The sequence below is a fragment of the Chiloscyllium plagiosum genome, unplaced genomic scaffold (genome assembly GCF_037043375.1).
Source record: "Chiloscyllium plagiosum isolate Xiang-an unplaced genomic scaffold, Cpla_swu_hap1 HiC_scaffold_9, whole genome shotgun sequence".
Lineage (NCBI taxonomy): Eukaryota > Metazoa > Chordata > Chondrichthyes > Orectolobiformes > Hemiscylliidae > Chiloscyllium > Chiloscyllium plagiosum.
In genome coordinates, this window is record NW_028270147.1 from 14,102,500 (window position 1) to 14,116,071 (window position 13,572).

The 13,572-nt window shown below is 44.4% G+C and overlaps 1 protein-coding gene across 4 annotated transcripts in view; it reads right to left on the minus strand.

The window, feature by feature from the left end:
• st6galnac3 (ST6 (alpha-N-acetyl-neuraminyl-2,3-beta-galactosyl-1,3)-N-acetylgalactosaminide alpha-2,6-sialyltransferase 3) overlaps nucleotides 1–13,572 on the minus strand; it is a 278,305-nt gene that overhangs the window by 115,190 nt on the left and 149,543 nt on the right. For all 4 annotated transcript variants that reach the window (XM_087990259.1, XM_043698678.2, XM_087990260.1 and 1 more), the window contains one exon: nucleotides 4,649–5,058. In XM_087990259.1, coding sequence (XP_087846385.1) covers nucleotides 4,649–5,058 — 410 coding nt within the window. The remainder of the gene's footprint in view (nucleotides 1–4,648; nucleotides 5,059–13,572) is intronic.

A 13,572-nucleotide genomic window follows, 5' to 3' on the forward strand; every position in this document is an offset into this window, starting at 1 on the left:
TTCTTCCACAACAGGAAACATCCTTTCCACATTCACTCAATAATTTTCCCTCAGGATCTGATATGTTTCAATTATATTGCACCTGATTCTTCTAACCTCCAGAGGATAGAAGCCCAGAATTTCCTCATAAGGTAATTTGCTCATTCCAGGTATTAGTTTGGCAAACCTTCTCCGAACTGCTTTCAATGCGTTAACATCATTCCCTAGGTACGTTGACCAGTAATGTGTAATCTCATGCAAGGACAGCACTTAGGACTACATAGGACAAACAGGAAGACAGCTAACGATCCGTATCCATGAACACCAACTAGCCATGAAACGACACGACCAGCTATCCTTAGTAGCCACACACGCTGATGACAAGCAACATGAGTTCGACTGGGACAACACTACTATTAGAGGACAAGCCAAACAGAGAACAGCCAGGGAATTCCTAGAGGCATGGCACTCATCCACAGATTCTATCAACAAACACATCGACCTGGACCTAATATACCGGCCACTGCAGTGGACAGCTGGAACTGACAACCGGAAGCGGCAGAGACAAACCACTATAAATGCCGGAGGAAACATCACAGAAGCGCTTCACAGGAGGCTCACAAGCACTGAGGATGTCACCTAGACAGGGGACGAAACGCCTGCAACATAAATTCCCAGCTCGGCGAGCACCCGAGCTACAAATCTTCTCACAAACTTTGACTACATGAGAATATCAATCTGGACATTAATGTAATATTAAAGGGTTAAACTGCACTGACGGAACATTCTGGAACTGGGTGGGGCTGACAGTCAGGCAGGAACTTGGAAGACTCTCACTCCATTTAGACTGTAATTTGCTATCATTCCCCCCACTATTACCAAATTAAGCTATCACTCAATCTCTTCCACACTTTCATAGCCATCCCCAGCCAATCAGGTTCACTTGGGTGATCATCCCTGTTGCTGAGGTCTATCATACCTACATTATCTGAGGAAGAAGCAGTGCCAGAACCCATTTGCAGGGCCACCCCAAAGTTAGGCCATGTCTTACCTACATTGTCTTGATGAATCGTAGGTTCAGGAAATCATCTGCATAACGATTCCCCCAGGATTAGGGCATTAGCATTTGCATTATCTCCAAGGATGATCTCATCCTACCATTGTACCTGGGGTAACATATGGTCTTGGGGGGGATGGTAGTGGCCAGAATATCTGTAAGCATTGCCAATTGACCTGTATAAAGGGGATGGGTTTTCTTTGTTCAGGGTCTCTCTTCTGTTCGCAGAAGTTGGTGTGTGTGAATTGCATCCCGTGTGTGAAACCTCAGGAAATGAACCTAACAACTGCACATAGTATTCCAGATACAGTCTCACCAATGCCCCGTGTAACACTTGCATTCAATTCCCCTTGCAACAAAACATAAAGATGAGGACAGTATGGGACCAATTAGAGATGAAAAGTTGTCTCATGGAAGATGGAGTGACAGCAGAGACATGGATGAAAGAAAGTTATCAAGAACGGAAAGGGAGAGTCAGAAGATGATGCAACGGTGAGTCAGTGACAGAGTGATAATTAGTTTCTTTTGTTCATTCCTGGGATGTGGGCATCAATGGCAATTACCTATCTCTAATTGCTAACTCTAAACTGCCTTCTGCGATGGATAATACATGCTGGCTGAGTCAACAACACCCTTATCCATGAATGGATTTTTAAAAATTGCCATTGAGAAGGATATGAGCTTCTTGAGTGCTGTTGGGAGCCGTAGTGGATCGTCCACCATTTCTGGCTGAAGATGGCGGCAAAGTTTCAGCCTTTATTGAGGATGGGGATATTTATGGAGCCTCCTCCTCTGCTAAGTTGTTTAATAGTGATGGAAATGGATAGACCAGATCTAAAAGTTGAAATTCTAAATTGGAGAAAGGCCAATTTTGATGATATTAGGCAAAAACTTTCGAAAGCTGATTGGAGGCAGATGTTTGCAGGTAAAGGGATGGCTGGAAAATGGGAAGCCTTCAGAAATGAGATAAAAAGAATCCAGCGAAAGTATATTCCTGTCAGGGTGAAAGGGAAGGCTGGTAGGTATAGGGAATGGTGGACGAAGAAAGGAATTGAGGGTTTGGTTAAGAAAAAGAAGGAAGCATATGTCAGGTATAGACAGGATAGATCGAGTGAAACCTTAGAAGAGTATAAAGGAAGTAGGAGTATATTTAAGAGGGAAATCAGGAGGGCAAAAAGGGAACATGAGGTAGCTTTGGTAAATAGAATTAAGGAGAATCCAAAGGGTTTTTACAAATATATTAAGGACAAAAGGGTAACTAGGGAGAGAATAGGGCCCCTCAAAGATCAGCAAGGTGGCCTTTGTGTGGAACCGCAGAAAATGGGGGAGATACTAAATGAATATTTTGCATCAATATTTACTGTGGAAAAGGATATGGAAGATATAGACTGTAGGGAAATAGATGGTGACATCTTGCAAAATTTTACAAAGGAGGAAGTGCTGGATGTCTTGAAATGGTTAACGGTGGATAAATCCCTAGGACCTGATCAGGTGTACCCGAGAACTCTGTGGGAAGCTAGAGAAGTGATTGCTGGGCCTCTTACTGAGATATTTGTATCATCGATAGTCACAGGTGAGGTGTCAGAAGACTGGAGGTTGGCAAACGTGGTGCCACTGTTTAAGAAGGTCGGTAAAGACAAGCCAGGGAACTACAGACCGGTGAACCTGACCTCAGTGGTGGGCAAGTTCTTGGAGGGAATTCTGAGGGCCAGCATGTACAGGCAAGGACTGATGGGATAGTCAACATGGCTTTGTGCGTGGGAAATCATGTCTCACAGACTTGATTGAGTTTTTTGAAGAAGTAACAAAGAAGATTGATGAGGGCAGAGTGGTAGATGTGATCTATATGGACTTCAGTAAGTTGTTCGACAAGGTTCCCCATGGGAGACTGATTAGCAAGGTTAGATCTCATGGAAAACAGGGAGAATTAGCCATTTGGATACAGAACTGGATCAAAGGTAGAAGACAGAGGGTAGTGGTGGAGGGTTGTTTTTCAGACTGGAGGCCTGTGACTAGTGGAGTGCCACAAGGATTGGTGCTGGGTGCTCTACTTTTTGTCATTTATATAAATGATTTGGATGCGAGCATAAGAGGTACAGTTAGTAAGTTTGCAGATGACACCAAAATTGGAGGTATAGTGGACAGCGAAGAGGGTTACCTCAGATTACAACAGGATCTGGACCAGTTGGGCCAATGGGCTGAGAAGTGGCAGATGGAGTTTAATTTAGATAAATGCGAGGTGCTGCATTTTGGGAAAGCAAATCTTAACAGGACTTATACACTTATAAGGTCCTAGGGAGTGTTGCTGAACAAGAGACCTTAGAGTGCAGGTTCATAGCTCCTTGAAAGTGGAGTCACAGGTAGATAGGATAGTGAAGAAGGCGTTTGGTATGCTTTCCTTTCTTGGTCAGAGTATTGAGTACAGGAGTTGGGAGGTCATGTTGCGGCTGTACAGGACATTGGTTAGGCCACTGTTGGAATATTGCGTGCAATTCTGGTCTCCTTCCTATCGGAAAGATGTTGTGAAGCTTGAAAGGGTTCAGAAAAGACTTATAAGGATGTTGCCAGGGTTGGAGGATTTGAGCTACAGGGAGAGGCTGAACAGGCTGGGGCTGTTTTCCCTGGAGCGTCGGAGGCTGAGGGGTGACCTTATAGAGGTTTACAAAATTATGAGGGGCATCGATAGGATAAATAGACAAAGTCTTTTCCCTGGGGTCGGGGAGTCCAGAACTAGAGGGCATAGGTTTAGGGTGAGAGGGGAAAGATATAAAAGAGACTTAAGGGGCAACATTTTCACGCAGAGGAGTTGTACATGTATGGAATGAGCTGCCAGAGGAAGTGGTGGAGGCTGATATAATTGCAACATTTAAGAGGCATTTGGATGGGTATATGAATAGGAAGGGTTTGGAGGGATATGGGCCAGGTGCTGGTAGGTGGGATTAGATTGGGTTGGGATATCTGGTCGGCATGGACAGGTTGGACCGAAGGGTCTGTTTCCATGCTGTACATCTCTATGACTCTATGACCAGTCCAGTCACAATACCATTATGTCACTGCCAGCAGGTTGTTGTTTAGAAAGCTCAGTTCCCTGATCTGCAAACACCAATTCAAATCCCACTTGGTGGAATTTAAAAATTCAATTAATAGAGTCTAGAATTAAAAGTTAATCTTGTTATTGGCGTCCATGAAATTATCAAACATTGCTGTGGAAAGCTCTCTGGTTTATGAATGCCTTTTAGGGGAAGATATCTGCTACCCTCGCCTGTTCTGGCTTACATGTCACTTCAGGCCTACAGCAAAGTGGTTTCAGTGTTGGAGGATTTGAGCTGTAGGGAGAGGTTGAATAGGTTGGGGCTGGAGCGTCGGAGGCTGAGGGGTGACCTTATCGAGGTTTATAAAGTCATGAGGGCCATGGGTAGGGCAAATTACCTATCTCCCTGGATTCTCATGTTGAGAATGGAGATCTTCCTTCCCATTGCTCATGTTGGGCTGAAGCTGCTGAGTCTGTTTCTCTGCTGGGAATGTATCAACTGCACTGAGTGTTTTATGGGAGAGCTCTGCAGCGCCCTAGTTACCTGGCACACAGAGAAAAGCAGAAGAAGAGAAACCAACCTGTCCTTTCCTGTTTCCTGCTGGAAGACCTTGTCACAGTAGTTCATCCGCTCCTCGGTGGTCAGGTAGATCTTGGCATGGGGGTAGCTCCTTGCTATCTGCCGCAGTGCGTTGTAGGTGCTCCCCTTCCCGTCCTGTCGCATGTTCCGATAGGGCCCCCAGATCACGTAGATCGTCCCGTTGGCCTCTCCGAAGTAATGCTGCTGCCTCTGGGTGAGGAGGGGCACGCTGGTGTGAGACACCACCCTGATGGTGGTCCGGGTGCCTACATCCGTCTCGAACCCGGCCGTGGGTGCGTTGTTCATGCGCCACACGCAGGCCGACCGGTCGATCAGCGGCCCAGCTCGCTGGCCCAGCATCTGGCCGGAGCTCGATACGATGCTGCACAGGTCGCAGTGCAGGCGGAGAGGCTGCGGGACATGGAGATTGCCAACAGGTCAGAGATTTCCATTCATCGCTCGCAAATAACAACCCTAAAAAACAAACCACACGTGTTGCCTGACTCCATGTGGGACATGTCCCTCAAGGGGAGGTGGTATTGGTATTATGGTATTATCACATGGTGGCCAGGGAAAGTATGTTCCCTTTCCTGTAGGGCACAAACAAACCAGTTGGAGGCAAAGGCCTAGTGATATAACCACTCACCTGCTAATCTAGGGACCCAGGTTTGAAACCCATCACAGTAACTTAAATTGCAGAATCAAAAGCAAAACTGGAATCATGAATGTGGCTGACTCTTAACTTTCCTCTGGGCCATTAGGGATGGGCAATAAATGTTGGTCTAGCCACCCACACCCATATCCTGTGAATGAATTTAAACAAAGTTAACACAGGGAGAATGGTGTTATTGCCAGATTATTATTTCATAAAGCTCAGGTCATGTCCTGAGGACCTTATTCAGATTTCACAATGGCAGATGCGAACTCAGCAATTAAATGATGATAACCATGAAACAATTGTCAGAAAACCCACCTCGTTCTTCATGCACTTCAGGGAAGGAAATCTGCTGTCTTTACCTGACCTCGCCTACATGTTAGTCCAGATCCACAGCAATATGATTGATTTAAGGTTAAAGATGAGTAATAACTGCTGGCCTAACCAGGGATGCTGACTATGCTGTAAATAAATAATAAAATCATGTAGCCTCTTGCTTCCAAACCTGAGGAGAGATTTCTTCACCCAGAGAGTGGCGAATATGTGGAATTCTCTGGCACACAACATGTTTGAAACCCCGTAATTGAAGGTTTTCAAGAAGGAGTTAGATAAAGTACTTTGGGCTAAAGAGATCGAAGGCAATGGGAGCAATTGGCAACAGGGCCCTGAGTTTGATGATCAGTCATGATCATACTAATGGTGGAACAGGCTTGAAGGACCACATGGCCTGGTCCTGCTCCTGGCTGGAGTCCGAGGAGATAGGAGAAGTGCTAAATAAATTTTTTTGTCAGTATTCACACCGAAAAAAACAGTGCTGTCAAGGAGAATACTGAGATACAGGCTACTAGACTAGACAGGATAGAGGTTCACAAGGAGGAGTTGTTAGCAATTCTGGCAAGTGTGAAAATAGATAAGTCCCCTGGGCTGGATGGGATTTATCCTAGGATTCCCTGGGAAACCAGGGAAGAGATTGCTGAGCTTTTGGCTTTGATCTTTATGTCATCACTGTCTACAAGAATAGTACCAGAAGACTGGAGGATAGCAAATGTTGTTCCTTTGCTCAAGAAGCAACAACCCTGGTAGTTATTGACCAGTGAGCCTTACTTCGGTTGTGGGTAAAGTGTTGGAAAAGGTTATAAGAGATAGGATTTATCATCATCTAGAAAGGAATAAGTTGATTAGGAATAGTCAATGTTCCTCACAAACCTTATTGAGTTATTTGAGATGGTGACCAAACAGGTGGATGAGGGTAAAGTGGTTGATGTGGTGTATATGGATTTCAGGTTCTGGATTAGTGGTGCTGGAAGAACACGGCAGTTCAGGCAGCATCCGAGGAGCAGTAAAATCGACGTTTCGGGCAAAAGTCCTTCATCAGGAATACAGACAGACAGCCTGAAGCGTGGAGAGATAAGCTAGAGGAGGGTGGGGGTGGGGAGAAAGTAGCATAGAGTACAGTGGGTGAGTGGGGGAGGGGATGAAGGTGATAGGTTGGGGGGGCGGGGGGGAGGGTCGAGTGGATAGGTGGAAAAGAAGATAGGCAGGTAGGACAAGTCATGGGGACAGTGCTGAGCTGGAAGTTTGTAACTGGGGTGAGGTGGGGGAAGGGGAAATGAAGAAACTGTTGAAGTCCACATTGATGCCCTGGGGTTGAAGTTTTCCGAGGAGGAAGATGAGGCGTTCTTTCTCCAGGCATCTGGTGGTGAGGGAGCGGCGGTGAAGGAGGCCCAGGACCTCCATGTCCTTGGCAGAGTGGGAGGGGGAGTTGAAATGTTGGGCCACAGGACGGTGTGGTTGATTGGTGCGGGTGTCCCAGAGATGTTCCCTAAAGCGCTCTGCTAGGAGGCGTCCAGTCTCCCCAATGTAGAGGAAACCGCATTGGGAGCAACGGATACAATAAATGATATTAGTGGATGTGCAGATAAAACTTTGATGGATGTGGAAGGCTCCTTTAGGGCCTTGGATGGAGGTGAGGGAGGAGGTGTGGGTGCAGGTTTTGCAGTTCCTGCGGTGGCAGGGGAAGGTGCCCGGATGGGAGGGTGGGTTGTAGGGGGTCGTGGACCTGACCAGGTAGTCACGGAGGGAACGGTCTTTGCGGAAGGCGGAAGGGGTGGGGAGGGAAATATATCTCTGGCGGTGGGGTCTTTTTGGAGGTGGCGGAAATGTTGGCGGATGATTTGGTTTATGTGAAGGCTGGATTTCAGTAAGGCGTTTGATAAGGTTCCCTATGGTAGGCTATTGCACAAATTACTGAGGCATGGGATTGAGAGTGATTTAGTGGTTTTGATCAGAAATTGGCTAGCTAAAAGAAGGCAGAGGGTGATGTGTGATGGGAAATGTTCATTCTGGAGATCATTTACTAGTGGTGTACTGCAATGATCTGTTTTAGGTCCACAGCTGTTTGTCATTTTTATAAATGACCGGTGAGGGTGTAGAAGGATGGGTTAGTTAATTTGCAGATGACACTAAGGTTGGTGGAGTTCTGGATAGTGTTGAAGGATGTTGCAGGTTACAGAGGGAGATGGTTAAGCTGCAGAGCTGGGCTGAGAGGTGGCAAATGGAGTTTAATGTGGAAAAATGGGAGGTGATTCACTTTGGAAGGAGCAACAGGAATAAAGAGTACTGGGCTAAAGTTAAGATTCTTGGTAGTATAGATGAGCACAGAGATCTCGGTGTCCAGGTACATAGATCCCTGAAAGTTGCCACCCAGGTTGATAGGGTTGTTAAGAAGGCATATGGTGTGTTTGCTCTTATTGGTAGAGGGATTGAGTTTTGGAGCCATGAGATCATACTGCAGCTGTACAAAACTCTGGTGCGGCCACCCTTGGAGTATTGCGTGCAATTCTGGTCACTGCATTATAGGAATGATGTGGAAGCTTTGGAAAGGGTTCAGAGGTGACTTACTAGGATGTTGCCTGATATGGAAGGAAGGTCTTATGAGGAAAGGCTGAGGGACTTGAGGCTGTTTTCATTAGAGAGAAGATTTAATTGAGACATATAAGAGGGTTAGATAGGGTGGACAGTGAGAGCCATTTCCCTCAGATGGTGATGGCTAGCATGAGGGGACATAACTTTAAATTGAAGGGTGATAGATATAGGACAGATGTCAGAGGTAGTTTCTTTACTCAGAGAGTATTAGGGACATGAAATGCCCTGCCTGAAACAGTTGTAGTCTTACCAACTTTAAGGGCATTTAAATGGTCATTGGATAAACATATGGATGAAAAGGGAATAGTGTAGGATAGGCTTCAGATTGGTTCCACAGGTAGGTGCAACATCTAGGGCTGAAGGGCCTGTACTGCATTGTAATGTTCTATGTTCTGGTTTCTATGTTTCTCACACTCCCACCATCCATCTTTACAATGTACTGCCTTTTCACAGAAAGGTAAGCTAGCTCTCTGTTGCTCAAGAGGCTGGCATCTGATCATCGGTCAGACAGCCTGAGGTTTCTTCATCTCCAATAAAACTGATTATTGAAAGCTTTGCTGATACATCACACATCCTTTTTCTCTCTCCCCAGGTCATTTGGAGCCAGGTCCTGGACATTAACCTCCAACTGTTGGAAGCTCCACACTGATCCATTCAACATCGATACACAGAGCACTTTGTAAGACTACTATGGCTTGAAGAGTAGATTTTTGACCTGGTATTTTTTTGAAGGGAGGTTTTAAGAGAGAGGTACTGAGCTGTCTATTTGAATCCAGTAAAATAAACAGCTTATGAGGCCTTAGGGTGTTTTAAAAATTTCAGAACTATAGAAGCAGCCATCAATGGGTGGGGTCAAGCTCCCACAGAATCAGGATTTTTAGTTTTAGTTTTCCAGGAGCAGATATTGCTGGGATGTTAAAGCTTGGCTTGGAAGCTGCAGAACATCTATCTCTGCTACTCTATCTCCAAGTTTTCTCTTAATGCTTTTACCTCCTGAACTAAAGAATTGCCTGTGAGACAATCTGTTTTACTGAATTTGCCTTCACCAAGGTTGTACTTAGAGGATGTTACTGTATTGGCACAGTCAATGTTTAATCGTTAAATAATCTATTATTCTGTTAAGTTTTCCAATATACTTAAGTTACTCTATTTCTTTCTTTTGCTGTATTTTAACTATAGAGTGTGAATAAAGCGTAATTTCCTTCAAAATTGGTAGTCTAACAAATCGAATTGCTTCTGGAATGCAATGCCTTGTACTTGCCTTTAAAATAAGAAAGAATGAGGGTCCAGACTAGCTTTCTAATATATTTGAGAGCATTTAGTCTGGTCTAAAACACAATAGACTGGATCTTGCAGCTGAACACCTAAGGTGTGATGATACCTGCTCCCCACTTCTGTTCCTAAATGTGAATTATGGGCGTGATGATGTTGGACCAGCAATCCCAAGTCATTGTGACTGTCTTTGATAATGTGAAAGACAAGGGGGATCTAAAATCAGAAGCCCCCACCCCATTTAGGAAAAGAGCAATGAAGTAACTGTTGATCTTGTCGTAAGCACAATTGTCTTCAAAGTTACATGGCACAATATGTCAGGCTTGGAGGGAATAGGGGCCTGTTTCTGCGCTTTGTTGTTCTTTGTTCTTCTTCTTTGTCCTAATTGATTCATCTGTTGTCCATAAGACATCGGAGTAGAAGCCAATCAGCCCACTGGGTCTGCTGTGCTATTCACCAATGAGATCATGGCTGATCTCATCATCCTCATCCTGACTTTCCTGCCTTTTCCCCAAAATCCTTGATTCCCTGACTTATTAAAAACCTAACTCAACTTTGAAGATACTGAATGACCCAAACTCTGCAGTAACGAATTTCACAGATTCGCTACCCTCTGGGAGAATAAATTCCTCTCCACCTTGGTTGTAAATGGGCGACCCTTCTGTCACTCGGGAAAATAATTTGAAGTGATTCCTGCCAGCTAAGTGAATTCACCACAAGGGCAGGTTGAAGGGATTGTTAATAAGACCATGACTGTGTGTGGTACTGTGGAGGCTGCTGCTAAAAGTGATAGCCCTTGTTAGTTGCAGATTTCTTACAGTATTTTACAGAATGGGAGAACAGGTATAGATGGAGTGAGGAAGCTGAGGTGTTTCCCCAGAGCAGGACTGACTGGCAGGAGGGGTCATAGTTTTAAGATTTTAGGAGAAAGGTATAGAGGAAACGTCAGAGGTAGGTTCTTTATACAGAGAGTTGTGAATGCATGGAATGCGTTGCCAGTTGAGGTGGTGGAAGCAGAATCATTGAGGACATTTAAGCGACTGCTGGATGTGCACATGGATAGCAGTGAGTTAAGGGGTGTGTAGGTTAAGTTATTTTATTTTACATTAGGATTAATCCTCGGCACAACGTTGTGGGACAAAGGGCCTGTTCTGTGCTGTATCTTTCTAACTTCTATGTCCTGTGTTAAAATAGGCGGGTGCAACAGAACCCAGGTTAGTAGCCTGATCTCTCATTCTGTCCTTGACACATGACTTTCTCTTCATTTGTTCATGGGATGTAATCATCGTTGGCTATTGATTCCACATCCCTAATTGCCCAGAGTGCAGTTTACTGTCAGCTACACTGCTGTGGATCTGGAATCACGTGTAGGCCAGTCTAGATAAGGACAACAGATGACCTTTCTTTAGTGTATCAGATTTCCAAAACAAGTTCCAATGGTGTCACAAATGCCAATAAACTAGTTTCTTTACACTCCAGACTTTTTTCTCTCTTGAATTCAAATTTCACCGTGTGTCATGATGAGATTCGAACCTATCTGCCTGGAATGATGGCCTGTGCTTATGGACTAATAGTCTTCTGGAATTACCATGATGCCTCCCCCATTTGGATTGGGTGCTGAGTCCTCTCTGCCAAGACATTGGTAACTAGCCACCTCTCCCAACAGGCGGCTGCTGATTGGTCATCTGACATTTGATTTGCCATCTTGGGGTGGGTGTGGGAATGCCAGATGATCACTCACTTCCATTCTGCCTCCCTCTCTCTGCCCAGGATTGTAGGAAACTCCAGAGAGTGGGGTACACAGCCCAAGTCATCACGGGAGCCAACCTTCCATGGACTCCATTTATGCAACTCGCTGCCACGGAAAGGCTGCCAACATAATCAAAGACCCTTTGCACCCCGGTAATGATCTCCTACAACCTCTTCCATCAGGCACTAGCAGGTTCAGGAACAGTTTCTTCTCAGTTGTTGTTAGAATATTGAATGGACTTTCTAGCCTCAAATAATGGTGATCTTGCTAATGTTGATCTCTCTTATTCACCCTGTGCAATGTTACCTGTATGCCTCAGTATAAATCTTTTGTTCTGTACATCCTTGCTTACTATGATCTGCTTGTACTGCTCGTAAACAAAGCTTTTCACTGTACTTCAGTACACGTGACAATAAGTCAATCAATGACCCCATTAGGGACCCTATAACCCAAAGTGAGAGAATCAGACAGCACAGGAAGGTTAGTTTCGGGAAGATACTTGTGAGGTAAATGCGAGGTCATGCATCTTAGTTGGAATAGCAGCAAAATGGACTGTTATTTAAATGGTGAAAATTGCAGCATACTGCTATGCAGAGGGACTTGAGTGTCCTTATGCATGAATCATGGAAAGTTGGTTTGCAGGTACAACAGGTAATTTAGAAGGCAAATGGAATTTTGTCCTTCATTGCTAAAGGGATTGAATTTAAAAACAGGGAAGTTATGTTGCAGCTGTATAGGCTGCTGGTAAGGCCACACCTGGAGTAGTGTGTGCAGTTTGGGTCTCCTTACTTGAGAAAGGATGTACTGGCACTAGAGGGGGTGCAGAGGGGGTTCACTAGGTTGATTGCAGAGTTGAGAGAGTTGACTAGAGTGGGACTATACCCATTGGAATTTAGAAAAAGAGGGGGGATCTTGTAGAAACATATAAACTATGAAGGGAATGGATAAGATAGAAGCAGGGAGGTTGCTTCCACTGGGGCATGAAAGTAGAACTAAGGGGTATAACCTCAAAATAAGGCAGAGCAGATGTAGCACTGAGTTGAGGAGGAACCTCTTCACTCGAAGAGTTATGAATCTGTGGAATTCCCAGCCCAGGGAAGCAGTTGAGATTTCGTCATTGAATGTTTTTAAGGCAAAGATTGACAAATATTTGGACAGTAAAATAATTAAAGGTTATGGTGAGTGGGCGGGTAAGTGGAGCTGAGTCCACTAAAAGATCAGCCATGATCTTATCGAATGGCGGAGCAGGCCCGAGGGACCAGATGGCCTCCTCCTGCTCCTAGTTCTTTATATTCTTATATTGTGCAGTTAGGTTTCTCCTCTTTAATTCAGGGGCCTTAAAGGGGAGATTCATAATTGAGTCTTTATGTTGGCTCTCCTTTTTGAAGAGGCATTTTGATGAGTTTCACTTCACTGTGTTTCCTCCGACATCTGCAATTTTTCTTTTTTCAAATATAAATATATATATATATATTCCATCACACACATATCCAAATCCCTTCTCAAAGTTATCATTGAGTCCTCCTCTACCTCTGATTCAGACTGTTTATCACCACATTTTGTCTTTTGCTTTTTATTTTTGCCAATTATCTTATCTGTGTCCTCTGGTAACTGACCCCCCCTACTAGTGGAAACAGTTCCTTCCTATTTATCAAAAATTCTCATAATTTTGAACACCTCATTAAATCTGCCCTTAGCCTTTTCTGTTCTATGAAGAATAATGCTGGTCTCCCCAGAATTTCCTGATAAATTTCAATGGAAGTAAAGAATTTTCTCTGGGATAATGTATTAGATTTTTCCTTTGTGAATATTATCCATTGATTAATACTGAAAAGTTCTTGCTACAAATTACAACATACATTTTCCATTTCAATTTACTTCTTCTGATTATGGGATTTAAACATTACTGTTGTTAGGAAGTGATGGTGTGTCAACTTTAAATGCCTGTTGTTAAACTATAACAATTACTATGTAAGCACAAACAAAATAAGCACTGGCCTTGTGACAGATAAATAAATTAGCACTGGCAATAGTGAGGACTGCAAAGTTGGTAATATGTAGAGTCAGAGTTGGCAATATGTGGAGCTGGAGAAAGCACAGCAGGTCAAGCACCATCAGAGGAGTAGGAGAATACACATTTCAAGTAGAACCCTTCATCAGGACTGGGGAGGGGGAAGGGGGCTGAGCAATAAATAGAGGGTGGGAAGTGGGGCTTGGGGGATAGGTCGGTGGGATGGTGATAGGTGGATGCAGGGATGTGGTGATTGTGATTGGTCAGTCAGAAGGATGGAGCGATTAGATGAGAAGGAAGATGGACAGGTTA